We start from the raw sequence: 16071 nt of genomic DNA, 5'->3' as shown, positions 1-16071 counted from the left end.
TTTTAAATGATAATTCACTTAATGTGTAATGATTAAGCAAACTAACTTTACTTATATGGATTGATACGATATCACAACATGTAATACTATATAAAATATATTTGGTATGACATATTTGTTTGTACTTACAGAAAGTGAGAACAAAAATGGCGCATCCACCAAAATTGTAACTGGGTAATCATTATTTATAAAATAAACTATATCTAAACAATATAATTTGAATAAGAATTTGGAAGAATATAAAACAAAAAATTGTATTTTTTTAGTTCTATGTGAAAATGAAAAAAGTTATGAATATTTATAAAGTTGTATAATGAAAAATTTTTAACTTTTTTCAATAAGAAATATGTTTTAAATGATAATTCACTTAATGTGAAATGATTAAGTAAACTAACTTTACTTATATGGATTGATATATTATGACAACATGTAATACTATATGAAATATATTTGGTAAGATATATTTGTTTGTATTTACGGAAAATGAGAACAAAGTGGCGCATCCACCAAAACTGTAACTGGGTAATCATTATTTATAAAATAAACTAAATCTAAACAATATCATTTGAATAAGAATTTGGAAGAATATAAAACAAAAATTTGTATTTTTTTAGTTCTATGTGAAAATGAAAAAGTTATGAATATTTTTAAAATTGTACAATATTTTTTTTAATTCTTTTTAATAAGAAATATGTTTTAAATGATAAACCACTTAATGTGATATGATTAAAAATGCTTTTATTTTAAATAAAAATAAATATAATTATTACTAACCTAACCTCACATGTAGATTATTATTAACCTAACCTCACATGTAGAAAGTATTTAAGAGAATTCATAGAAACTGAAAGCGCTTAATTTTTTTAATATAAATCAATTTGGTCCGGAAAAAAAAGTTTAACTGACCACAAACAAAATAATATTCCATTTCTTTTTTCAAGTCGAAAAACGTATACGATAAGACCTAAACAAAAAACGATAAACGGGCGGTATAAATAAACTAGCGAATTTGTTTAACACCATTAAAACAGATTCAAAAAATTCCGTAGCATAAAAATCCAATTTTTAAAAATATTTTATACTTTTGCCCACCACTGTATTATAATTTTTCAGATTTTAACACAGAATAAAAATTAGTTCTCAAATGTAAAAAGGGCAATCAATTTTTAAATTTATTATTGAATTTGAAATTTATTGAAATAAATATTTAGATTTACTGGTAAAAATTGTTTGAAAAGAATTTTCAAAATAATTAGTTAAAACGATTTCATGCTCAATTACACTTCGCAATTTAAAATGAGTGGTGAAATTTAATTCAGATTGTCCACCAAATTAGAATGCATGTTTAAAGTTATTTGTACGTACACACAGAGTATTAATACGTTTATTTAAAATCATAAACCACATTTTGCGTTGCACAATAAAATTGGAACAGATAAAAATAAAATAAAGGGTTTTAATTGCCTTGAGCTTTAATGATTTTAATGTTACCGTCCACGTACTTTGTACCGTTGTTTATTGCAAGGAATGTGTAGTTATCATGTTTAATTATTGTCGTACGCGGTATTTGGGCTTTAGTTACGCTTCTATTATCTGTGTTGTAAAATTAATCCTTTAATTTGTTGTACTTTTATAAATTGCTCCGGCCTGGATGAATAGCACTCATTTTAATTGTTAATTTAATTATTTCTGTTTGGCGGCAACTTAATTATCTCGTATATAATACGCTGTTTGTTTCTGTAAATGTTCCCTTTTTTGTGTTGAATTTTAAAACGGAGAAATTCTAATCTAGATCACCTTAAAATTGCTCACGCAACTTTGGACGGATACATTGTTTGCCTTTACGTACTTAATAATTTGATATAAACGATTTTCTTAATTAATTAATCCTTTTGTGGCCGTGGCCCGGATGAATGCCAGTCATTTTAATTGTTAATTTATCCATTTCTCATCGACGAAGACTTCATTACATCGAATATAAACGTCGCATGAAATGTTTTAATGGATTTTTGGGTTAATATTTCATTATTGCCACTTAATTCCCATCTAATATGTATAGCGAGATATATAAGACTGGGGATATTTTTGCTCACCCCTTTTCCCGGCTCCTTCGCTGCGGAGATCAACTGGAAATTTTAGGTATTTTATCGAACAATTTGTGTTTCGAGACTCGTTAAAGATTTAACATTATTGGATGTTTTGAGGGTTGTGAAAATGTGGTTTTAATTTAACCCGTTTATCATCCTTATACGTAAATCAGTCTAACTCAATTAAAAAATAAATTGCCCTGTATCATATTAGTACTACCAACCATATTAACCTACCCTGATTTACCCTAAGTTTGTTTAATAAAAGTTAAACGTGTAAAAACGTAAATTACCTTTTCCTGAAACTAATAAAACACTGCTATAATTTAAAATAAACAAACATTAAAAAATTTCTTTTTGAGATATTTTACCAGTAATTCAAAATTTTTATTCCAAATCCGTTAGAAATCTATCGACAAACTCCAATTTATGGGCAAAATTCATTTACAAATATTTTTTAAACATAAATGACTGTTATTTTACTCAAACATTATTAACGTGGAAAAAGCTGTGTAAATTATCCAAAAATTTCGAATTCAATAAATATTGACAATTACAGAAATAATTATACGTTGAAATTCTACGTAATTCCAAATTTTTTTGATTATTTAAAATTATTGAATTGTAAAAAGCAAATTTCGTTCGAATAAACATACAAATTTATATAAATATTTTTGTATTAAATTTAAAATTCAGTTAGAATATGTCCAGTAATGAAGAAGATCTAAATAATTTCTTCTCCTGAAGAAAATATAGCTCATCAAATTTAAATATCAATAAATGTTTTTTTCTCATATTTCTAAGTCACTAAATATTTTTTAAGACTATTAAATTTTTCAAATTCTTGGCACAATTTTGAAGAAAAATGGTACTCTTGATTAATTTTGATTATCACAGTCGTGGATATTTCAGATTTAGTGTTGAGTGGCTGTATTATTTTTTCAGCAAAAACTTAAAATAAAAAATTTATTTAGATTTACTTCATTACTGCTCTCAAATTTTGACCACCTATTTTAGAAATTTTTGTATCATCAACGGGATTAAATCATTTCAACAAATTTTTCCGAAAATCGTTTTCGACCTATTTTTCCAAATAATTTTATATGCATGTGCCAAATCCCTTAAAACAACAAAATAGTACTCAAATTCTATTTTATGTGCAAAATAATTTTACAAATATTATTTTAAACACGAAAACAATATTAAAAGGGAAAAAGGTGTATTTATATTTTTCAGTTAACAAAAATGTTTGGATATTATATTTTTCTTCAATGGTTTACAAATTCAATTATAAAAAATAAATATTGATTATAGAAGTAGTTGTATAAAAATGTTTGTAACCGATAACAATTACACTAACGCCATACGATTAATTTAATTTTAAATTGACACAAAAGCGTTAAATTAACGATTTAATTTAAATCGATATTTGCACACACACACATACACAGAGAAAAAATATAAAATAAAATAAAAACTTGCATTGCACAACAAAATACATAAAAACTGCTATAAAATTCAATAACACGCCATGTTTGCAGATATCGTAATACATAAACAATATTTATTAGAATATTAAACTGGATAGTGTAAATATTGATTCAAGTAGACAGAGTACCGAGTGGGGCGACTGACATCATCTCAATCATTGTGTTTGATATCGTCTGACAAACTAAATAGGCATGCATTATAGTTCAATGGACAATCGGCTAATTGTTGATCTATTACAGGTTTATGGGCTCTAAGAAAACACATAAACCGTATTTACGCATTAAACTGTGATCAATGTTTAATACGGGACTCAATTTATTGGATCTAGATTTAAACGCATTAGTTTACTTTTATTGTTTGCCGTTGCTGTTAACATCAATCGGGTAAAATTACGCATTCAGCCGCACGAATGGAAACCCAATCGGCGCATTCGCCAACAATGTGGACAAAGACGTGGCGCATCCACCATATTTTTATGTGGTGGGTAAAAAGTGGTTCTTGAACAAATAGCCTGTAAAATGATGACGTATTAAATAAATAAATAAATAAATAATAGTTGACGTAAGTTATGTTGCTTAGTACCATTTAATTTATTTGAATGGTTTTTTTATTGTATATTCAGAGACATTATGTTGGAAAAAATAGGAAATAGAGTTGTGACTAATTTATTTAATGTATTATATAAACTTTTCAAAAAATGTATTCAGTATTTATTACTAAAATATTCAAAATTTACAGTTGGTTGTTGATTCTGTTTATAATTTAAAGATATTTTTTTGAAAGACACTCTTCTCTTTCGGCCATTGGAAGAAAAAACTGATGTAGAAGACATAATTATCATGTTGGAACCCATAATAAGAGATATTTGTACTAATATCACACCAATAAGTGTCACAAGATCATTTTCCATGTAAAAGGTAGTTACAGTACTTGTCAATTTGGCTCACCTCAACTTTAAAGCAAATTTAGTTAAATTGGCAACATTTTACAAGACTGTTATTTGAGGTCGATATCTTGCTCCATTCAAAAGTTATCAGGTGAACTTTTACCACCTCGCCGCTGTACATGCAGTTTATATTAAAATTTGATAAAATACGTAAGACGGCCGAAAAAAATTTAGGATAATAAAGAATGTTTATTATGAATAATGGATGCCGAGTCAAATAACGCTGTAATTTCTCTTGTTGTTTGCCAGGTAAGGTATTGTGTGATAGATGGATGCGTGATGAAACGGAGGATTTTACTTTCCATTATTTTTCTCAAGCACAATAATTTGAAAATTGGAACGATTGGAATTCCCTTCCTGAACATCTGTGCCATCGGCATCGCATCTTTCATTACCTCAGTTATCAAATAAATACAATCAGGGCTTGATGGATGCACCGTCAATTCCACGAACAATTTCCGACAATCGTAATATTGCATATATATATATATGTTTTTTCAATGCTGTCAGTCAGTCGATTAATAATTCTTGTGTGTAGGTGAAACATGATTAAAATAGGTGAAACTAATTGGTAGACGGGGTTAAACGGATTGATCGGACCAAACCTTCCGTTTTGAATTTTGTAGCATTTAAATTCGTGCAGCTTTTACGTTAATTATTTGCTTCACGCCGAGTGCACTTTTTTCGACTGGTAATTGTAAATACTCTTTCTGGCGTTGTACGTTTCAACAATGGTTAAATTGGTTCCATTACCTAAACATATTTTTTCCCGTATTCACTTTATTAAAAGTAGGTATAATTTTCTACGCTGGAAAATGTACTTGGCTCTATTACTGGAGCTTATTTTTAAAATAAAGGTAGTCGAATCTACATTCATTTGTTTATTTACATACACGACTCATTGGGATTTTTAAATACAATATTTGAGTATACTTTTCTTTAATAAAATACTGATTTTACTTAAAACTTTTTTAATACTTTTAATTAATTAATAAAGTATAAAATTCAAAAATCAAATAAATATTCATATATTCGAATAGTTAAACATTTATTGCAATATTTATACTGGAATAGATACTTCTGTATTTGAATATTCTGTAACACATAGATTAATCGAATATTCGTACTATGAATGAATATTAAAGTATATTACAATTCAATATGCTTACCATAAGTATTCAAATATCAAGTATTCAATTACAATTTTGAAATGTTTATTATATATAATATTCGGGAATATATAAATCGCGGTTTATATTATTATTTTACTTAAAATTGCATTGAAGTATTAAAATATTCAAACTGTAGAATATACGAATAAATGACGTGTATAAAAATTGGAATTATAAATTATATATAACATCGTTATTTTCGTTTAATTACATTAATTATTTGATTATTTAAAGATTGAAATATTTCTTCCTAATCTATAATATTCAGTACTATATAGAATAACCAAATATTCGTTAAATATCAAATATATAAATATATTTATGCAAATGTATTGTCACTTAATTACATATATGAATACACCAAATATACGAATATTCAGTTATATGGATGAATATTGAAATATTTAAATATTTTAAATCAGTTACATATATAAATTATATGAATATTGAAATATTATTTGCCATTATAAAATATTCAATTCTAAATAAAATACCCAAATTTTTGCTAATATAGAGAATATTTGAATATTCATATAAATGATTTTAAAATAGTTACATATATTATATATAGAATATATACTTATTGTCCTTAGTTACATATATGAATATGTTTTCCTTAAATTATTACTTATTTTTAAAAGTATTAAATTGATTAAATATACGAATTATTTAAATATTGAAATATTCCTTCATATGGCAGAAAGTTATAAATAGATATTTTAAAGAAAGATGCTTTTAAATTAAAATAAGTTTAATCATACGGTTCATAAAGCTTTATTAGCCTCTTGAATATTTATATAAATTATCCTACTATTATTTTCCTTTAATATTCATTCAATACAAGTATGTCTTTACAGTTCAATTTTCTATAGAAATGCATTTATGTTGAAAATAACAATAACATGGACAAATATAAGCAAACGTTCTGTAAAGAAAAATATCTGATTTAAATTCCCTGAAATCCACAACTTTTAACAAACAAATATTATTATAAAGCACACTGCGAAAGTCAAATATAAATCCGACGAATTCAAATGAAAACTTACTGATATAAACGACTTTTTACATTTATTATATTTTATTACGAATACTATTTTTGTGTTCGCATATTAATATTATTATTTTTTATTTTAACAGAACATAACAATTAATTACCAATAAAATAATAGGGGATTTTTGGCAAATGCGTCAATTTAGCAAAATAAATTAAACAGCATTTTAAATTTGTTTAATATTTTAAATAAATAATGCGGTGCGTATATTTAAAAGCACAGTTGATTTGTTACCATGAATATTTTATTTGCAAAAATTTCGTTTAGTATTAAATAATAAAATTTGCCGATTTCCGTTTAACAAACTGTACATTACAAAAACCGATAAAATATACTTGTAATAGAATTCAGAATTCAATTCGAATATTTGTAATTCGTATTTTATAAAGGTTATTTATTTGTAACTAACTAAACTTACACTTATACTCGAATATATTATAAATATATTCCTACAATAAATTATTATAAATAATGTATTATTATATATACTATAATCTTGAATTTTTTGAATAAATATTGAAATATTTTATGTATTATGGAATATTTTACTATAAGAAAAAATATTTCAATATTTATTTAAATATTCTATTAATTTATTAATAAATATTCATTTATATTTAATTATTACAATATACTTGTAATGGAATTGAACATTAAATTCCAATATTCATAATTCATATTTTATAAAGGTAGTTTATTCGTTATTCTACAATGAATATTTGAAAACTTAAATGCATTTTTATGTAAAATAAAGCTAAAAAATAATTTAAGGTAAGCAAGTATACAATTATATTTAAATATTCAAATATTTACCCATATAAATGAATATTTGAACGTTTAGTATGTTAATATACAAACATTTATCAAAATAAATCATGAGCCACTTATCTTGTATCTGATATGTGTCTCTAACTAAGATACAACAAGGACATTTCTAGTAAATTTCGAAATATTTAATATTTCAGTGCAGAGATATAAAAATGCAGTTTCTTTCAGTCAACGTTTAATAAAAATGAGCTAAAACACATTGGACAGTATTTCTTTTAGTCTTATTTTAGATTTCAAATATTATCACAAAATTATTTAGGTGTATTAAAAGAGACAACATAAAATACATATCAATGAACCATCATTGTAAAATAATATCTATATAATTTAATAATTTATTCAGTATCATATTATCTATATATAATAATTTGTATATTTTTTAATTATTATATATATAAATATACACATGTATATGTATATACATATGTACAATAATGTAATGATTATTATTGATACATCTAAATGAATTATACTGTTATATAGTGTTTTTATTAGTAAAAAAATATATGCTGATTTTGTTTAATCAAATTATTTTAATAAAAAACTAAAATATTCATTAAATCAACTACGAATTACAAATACATTGTATTTAGTTATATGAATCGACAAAGCAATATATTCAAAAATAAAAAATACTGTAAATTTTATTGTTTTTTTTTCTGTTAAATTTCGTATTTAGTATATTAAACATTAAAAAAAAACAAAAAAATTACTATAAATTTTTGTGATTTATTTACAATTTATATTTAAAAATGTATTAAGTAGCTTAATAAAATATTTTAATTCTTATATGAAAAATATATAGTAAGTTGTCGTAATAATTTTTATTATTACCTATATTGTTACATCAAGAAAATATTATTTGCTATACTTAAATATAAAAAATAGTTGGAATTTTATTATTTGTTTGTAAAGTTTTCATAAATTAATATTACAGAATATCTTACCAGAAATGCTGATCATTTATAATTTTTATTAAAATATCTGTTAATTAACTCAATAAAATATTGTGTTCATTATATTTAAAAATTATGTAAGAAGCCGTAATTTATTTTACAAAACATTAAGTTTTTGTACTAGAATTTATAATTTTTGTTATTAAATGTATTCATTGGTTGGATTAATAATTTGATTTGTTATATTTAAATATAAAAAATAGTTGGGATTTGATTATTTGTAAAATTTTGTATCATAAACTAACATTACAAAATATAAAAATAAATCATGAACTTACATTTGTGGTAAATTTAGAGATATTTAATATTTCAGAGATGGAGATATAAAAATGCATTTTGCTTCACTCAACATTTAATAAAAATGAGCTATGAACACTTAAGTTTTAGTCTTATTTTAGATTTCAAATACTATCATAAAATTATTTAGGTGTATTAATAAAAAATACATATGATATAAGTGGTCAATAATTGTAAAATATTAGCTAATATAAATTTGAATTAAATAATTGATTCAAAGTCACATGATCTATTTATAATAATGTGTGTATTTATAATTATTACATATTTATTTTAGAATTAGAATGGCACTGATTTTAGTATTCAAAAAGTACATGATCAATTTATTTAATCAAATTATAAACTAAAATATTCATTAAATCATTAAATCAACTACGAATTATACATACATATATTGTATTTTGTTATTATATGAATCAACAAATCAAAACAAAAGCCAAACCATTCACCTGCGCCAATGACAATATCTATTTGCATTGGTAATATTTTAATTATGCTATGTGCTATACGATAGCCTTTATTATTTACTTCACACCACATGCACCATTTTCCGGTCGCTTTTTCCAAACACTTTTTTTGCACCGTTATACACTCTGGAAATAATTAAATTGGGTTCATTATCTAACCATGCGGTTTTTGGCGTTTTTGTTTCGATTCGCCGGAGTAATACGCGGCCGGTTTTCGTCCCGGAATCGGTTTTTGTCGGTCGAATTTTTTTTTGGCATTTAATTTTTGACCGCAGCCGCCGCCACCCCCGAAAACCGATTTTTTTCGTCGGTCTGCGTGTGGCCCGAAATTCGAAAAAAAAAAAAAGAGGAGAATACCAGCAACAAGAACGCCGGGCTCGGCCCAGGTTAATGAGGACTAATAAAGCAAATTAAATGAAAATTATTCATTCCAGCGCATAATTTCGCCGCCTGTAAAAGGCGCAACTACTCTACATATACATACCCCACGTAATAAACTTTAACGTTCCGGAATATTATTCCTATTGTATAAATTTTAATGAAGTTCGCAAGTTGCAGCCTGCAAATTTTATTTTATTTTATAATATGTTAACTTGCGCTTCTACTTGCCAGACGCACTTTACTTAATTTGAATATTTTCGGTTTGGGAAATGTAATTAATCTTTATTTTTGTCAACAAATGCGATTATTGAAGGAAGCTTTTTGAAATTGAAACATGTCAACACAATTTGTTTATACAAATTTGCATTCTGCGCAAACACGATAGTTTTTAATTCGTGTTAATTAGTAACAAGTCAGATTAGATTTATATTAACTACATCTGTAAAATCTGGCGCCAATTAAATAAATCATTTACTAAATTAATTAATAGCAATTAGTGTAGGTGATAAACTGATAATATCCGAAATAGAAAATTATTATATATTATATATAATCGTCATTATATGCATTAATTATTTTGATTTTTAAATTATATTTGCTAAATTTAAATATAATACGTAGTTATAATTTTATTATTAGTTATTTGTTACATTTGAAAATAAAATTAGTTTCAATTTTTTTGTGTAAAATTTTGTTGATATCATCTATTAATAAAAACGAACAATAAATTTGTGCGATTTGTTTATATTTATAATTTGGATTAAAAAACCTGTTGATTAGCTTAGTAAAATAAATAAAATTTTATTCTTCATTAGTAAAATTCTGTAAGTTGTCTTAAATTATTACTAAACATTAAATTTTTTTTATTAGAATTTATAATTTCTATTAGTAAATGTATTTAATTAGTTGGATAAAAAATTTGCTATATTTAAATATAAAAAATAGTTTGTAGTAGTCAAATTTTTTGGTTTTTGTTCTCATAAATTAACATTACAGAATATCTTACTAGAAATTGGTGCCAATCATTTATAATTTTTATTACAAAAATTGCAAATTAGTTTAATAAAATATTGTGTTTATTATATTTAAATATGAAAAATAGTTACAATTTTATTGTTCATTATTAAAATTCTGTAAGTAGTCGTAAATTGTATTACAAAACATTAAGTTTTTGTACTAGAATTTATAATTTTTTTTGTTAAATACGACAAATAGACATATAATTTTATTATTCATTGTTAAAATTTTGTAAGTTGTCGTAAATTATATAACAAAATATTAATTTTTTGTTATTAGAATTTATAATTTTTATTGTTCAATGTATTCATTCGTTGGATTAAAAATTTTATTTGCTATATTTAAGTAGAATTGTATTATTTTGTTTGTAAGATTTTGAAAGTTGTCATAAATTACCATTACAGAATATCTTACTTGAAATTTGTACCATCATTTATAATTTTTGTTAAAATATCTGTTATTTAGCTTAATAAAATATTGTGATTATTATATTTAAATTGAAAAATAGTTACAATTTCGTTGTTCATTATTAAAATTCTGTAAGTTGTAAATTATATCACAAAACATTAAATTTTTATTATAAGAACTTTTAGTTTTTTAAATGTAATAATTAGTTGGATTAAAAATTACATTTGAATATAAAAATAGTTTGAATTTTATTATATGTTTAGTAAATTTTGTAGCTTCCCATAAATTAACATTACAGGATTTCTTACTAAAATTTGTGTCAATAATTTATAATTTATATTAAAAAATCTGTTAATTAGCTTAATAAAAAATTCTGATTTCTGAATTTTATTTAAATATGACAAATAGTTACAATTTTATTGTTCATCAGTAAAATTCTGTAAGTTGTCGCAAATTAAATCACAAGACAATACATTTTTGTTATTAGAATTTATAATTTATATTATTAAATGTACTAATAAGTTCGAATAAAAAACTTATTTGTTATATTTAAATACAAAAAATAGTTCGTATCTTAATTATTAATTGTTTGTTAAATTTAAGTTCTCATAAATAAATATTACAGTATATCTTACTAAAAATTTGTGCCAATAATTTATAATAATTATTAAAAACAGCGTTAATTAGCTTAATAAAATAATCTGATTATTATACTTAAATATGGTTACAACTTTATTGTTCATTAGTAAGTTCTGTAAGTTGTCGTAAATTATATCACAAAACATTAAATTTTTGTTATTAGAATTTATAATTTTTGTTATTAAATATATTAATTAGTTGGCTTAAAAATTTCATTAAATTAAATATAAAAAATAGTTAGAATTTTATTTGTTGTTTTTGCTATTTCAATTTATAATTTTTATTATTGAATGTATTAATTAATTGGATTAAAAATTTGATTTGCTATATTTAAATATAAAAAATAATTTTTATAGTTATTATTTTGTTTGTAAGATTTTGTAAGTTGTCATAAACTACTATTGCAGAATATCTTTTGCTAAAATGTTAATTAGCTTTTGATTATTATATTTAAATATGTAAAATAGTTACAATTTTGTCATTCATTATTAAAATGCTGTAAGTTGTCGTAAATTATATTACTAGAATTTATAGTTTTTATTATTAGATATATTCATGATGAAAAATTTTATTTGCTATATTTATAAAAAATAATTGGAATTTTATTATTTGTTTGTAAAATTTTGTTCATAAATAAATATTACACAATATATTAGTAGAAATTTATGTCGATCATTTATAATTTTTATTAAAATATCTGTTAAATAGCTTAATAAAATATTGTGATTTAATAATCAATCAACAATAAAATTGTAACTATTTAAATATAATTATTTGAAATGTCATATTTAAATATGACAAATAGTTACAATTTTATTGTTCATCAGTAAAATTAGTAAAGATGACGTAAATTATATCACAAAACATTAAATTTATTGGAATTCATATTCTAATTATTAAATAAGTTCGTATAAAAAATTTATTTGTTATATTCAAATATAAAAAATAGTTTGATTCTTCTTAATTGTTTGTAAAATTTCATATAAATTAACATTACAGAATATCTTACTAAAAATTGGTGCCAATAATTTATAATTTTTATTAACAAACCTCTTAATTAGCTTATAATTCTGATTATTTTATTTAAATATGACATATAGTTACAATTTTATTGTTCATCAGTAGAATTCTGAAAGTTGTCGTTTAAATCAAAAAACAATAAATATTTGTTATTAGAATATATAATTTGTATTATTAAATTTATTAATAAAAAAATTATTTGTTATATAGTACAATTTTATTGCTCATCAGTAGAATTCTGAAAGTTGTCGTTTAAATCAGAAAACAATAAATATTTGTTATTAGAATTTATAATTTGTATTATTAAATTTATTAATAAAAAAATTATTTGTTATATTTAAATATAAAAATAGATGGAATTTTATTATTTGTTTGTAAAATTTTGTATTCATAAATTAACATTACATAACATCTTATTAAAAATTGGTGCCAATCATTTATTAATTTCATTAAAACATTAAATTTATTAGAATTCATATTCTAATTATTAAATAAGTTCGTATAAAAAATTTATTTGTTATATTTAAATATAAAAAATAGTTTGAATCTTATTAATTGTTTCTAAAATTTCATATAAATTAACATTACAGAATATCTTACTAAAAATTGGTCCCAATAATTTATAATTTTTATTAACAAATCTCTTAATTAGCTTATAATTTTGATTATTTTATTTAAATATGACATATAGTTACAATTTTATTGTTCATCAGTAGAATTCTGAAAGTTGTCGTTTAAATCAAAAAACAATAAATATTTGTTATTAGAATATATAATTTGTATTATTAAATTTATTAATAAAAAAATTATTTGTTATATTTAAATATAAAAATAGATGGAATTTTATTATTTGTTTGTAAAATTTTGTTTTCATAAATTAACATTACATAACATCTTATTAAAAATTGGTGCCAATCATTTATTAATTTCATTAAAACATTAAATTTATTAGAATTCATATTCTAATTATTAAATAAGTTCGTATAAAAAATTTATTTGTTATATTTAAATATAAAAAATAGTTTGAATCTTATTAATTGTTTCTAAAATTTCATATAAATTAACATTACAGAATATCTTACTAAAAATTGGTGCCAATAATTTATAATTTTTATTAACAAATCTCTTAATTAGCTTATAATTTTGATTATTTTATTTAAATATGACATATAGTTACAATTTTATTGTTCATCAGTAGAATTCTGAAAGTTGTCGTTTAAATCAAAAAACAATAAATATTTGTTATTAGAATATATAATTTGTATTATTAAATTTATTAATAAAAAAATTATTTGTTATATTTAAATAAAAAAATAGATGGAATTTTATTATTTGTTTGTAAAATTTTGTTTTCATAAATTAACATTACATAACATCTTATTAAAAATTGGTGCCAATCATTTATTAATTTCATTAAAACATTAAATTTATTAGAATTCATATTCTAATTATTAAATATGTTCGTATAAAAAATTTATTTGTTATATTTAAATATAAAAAATAGTTTGAATCTTATTAATTGTTTGTAAAATTTCATATAAATTAACATTACAGAATATCTTACTAAAAATTGGTGCCAATAATTTATAATTTTTATTAACAAATCTCTTAATTAGCTTATAATTCTGATTATTTTATTTAAATATGACATATAGTTACAATTTTATTGTTCATCAGTAGAATTCTGAAAGTTGTCGTTTAAATCAAAAAACAATAAATTTTTGTTATTAGAATTTATAATTTGTATTATTAAATTTATTAATAAAAAAATTATTTGTTATATTTAAATATAAAAATAGATGGAATTTTATTATTTGTTTGTAAAATTTTCTTTTCATAAATTAATATTACATAACATCTTATTAAAAATTGGTGCCAATCATTTATTAATTTCATTAAATAACTGTTATTATCTTAATAACATATTTTTAAAATAATAAATGACTAAAATATTTTAATTTTTATATTTTTAATTTAGTTAATTTGTAATATTTGATAATTTATATTAAAAATATAGATATCGCAACATTTTGTTAGAAATTGTGCTTTTACCGTTCAAGTAAAATTACGAAATTAGTTTGTCTGCAATACTGTCTATAAAAAAAATTATAAAAGAGTAATTTTGTAGTTTCAGCAGTGTTTGGTGTTAAACAAGTCACATTCAAGTGCCGTAACCCACATTCCCGCAATTAAAATTCGCAAGTTATAATGCAAATTAAAAAAATTCTGTTACTATAAACTTGCGCTTGTACTATGCAAACGCACCGCACCGACGACGATTTAATCTCCACAAAATCAAAACGATTGTTTGGTTAATTGGAAATGGTGTGGAAGACAGTACGAGTGGCGACGAGTCGCATCGATTGATAATTAATTAAAAACAAAACAACAAAAGGAAAAAAAGTCCGCACTTACAAAGCAACAAGACGCTGAACAGATGAAAGAACTGGTACCCGAACATTTCAACAGCACCGTCCGTATCCGGCCACAGCACCAAAACCACTAGAAATTGTTTAAAAACGGTCGAGCGTCAGATTAAAAAGAGGCGCGAACCCGTTTCGTATTTATGCGATGGACAAAAATTGCGGGAGCGCGTAACCGGTAGCCGGATCCGCGGCGATCCTCCGACGGCGAGCCGGAACAGTCGAATAAAACGGCTTTTGGCGGGTTTATTCCCGAACGAGCACTGCGTGTGCGGTACGCGTAAACGGCCGTATTGTGTGCCGGTGTCCGCGGGGTGGGCGTGCCTTTCGCTACGAGACGCCAGTCAAGTGTGTGGGGCCCGGGATCCGTTTGAAGCTGAGTTCCAGGCTAAACTGACTCTCCGGTTTAGGGCCTTTTGCGCCTCCAACGTTTTGCGTCGGACCCGTTCCGCTGAAATGACGATGTTGGAATATCCGCGGCGGGACGTTTCCTACTTTCCTTCTTTTGCTCCCACCTTTCGCTAGTTTTTTTTTTTTTACTATTTTCGTTTCTTTTCTTTTCATTTCTTCGACTCTCTTCTTCCCACCTGGCCGGCCGTGGTGTGGTGGTCAAAATGGGGACCGGGACGGGACCTGGACATGCTTTCGCGTTCGGTGGCTAATCGCTTTCTTGCCCAGGGTTACTTGGTTTATTGCTTTTTAATTAGGCCTTTTAAGCGGCACAAAAGTTTGACTTTGCACAATATTAAACTAATAACTAACCGCCAAGTTTAAAACTTATTAAACAGTTTATGGCAAGACAGTTAACGTGTTAGTTGCTGAAAAAATACAGCTTCATAAACTTATATTTATATACTCCACATGGACTAACTTTTATCACAATATTA

The 16071-nt window shown here is 23.6% G+C and overlaps 1 protein-coding gene across 1 annotated transcript in view; it reads right to left on the bottom strand.

Moving 5' to 3' along the window:
* LOC109600798 (uncharacterized) overlaps positions 1-15527 on the bottom strand; it is a 37414-nt gene extending 21887 nt beyond the window's left edge. Inside the window, exon 1 of the mRNA XM_020016976.2 lies at positions 15177-15527. Coding sequence (XP_019872535.2) covers positions 15177-15222 — 46 coding nt within the window. The 5' untranslated portion in view covers positions 15223-15527. The remainder of the gene's footprint in view (positions 1-15176) is intronic.
* Between the last annotated feature and the right edge of the window lie 544 nt (positions 15528-16071).

This window comes from Aethina tumida, chromosome 1 (assembly GCF_024364675.1).
Source record: "Aethina tumida isolate Nest 87 chromosome 1, icAetTumi1.1, whole genome shotgun sequence".
NCBI classification, from domain to species: Eukaryota; Metazoa; Arthropoda; class Insecta; order Coleoptera; family Nitidulidae; genus Aethina; species Aethina tumida.
This window is presented reverse-complemented; position numbering and strand designations above follow the sequence as displayed.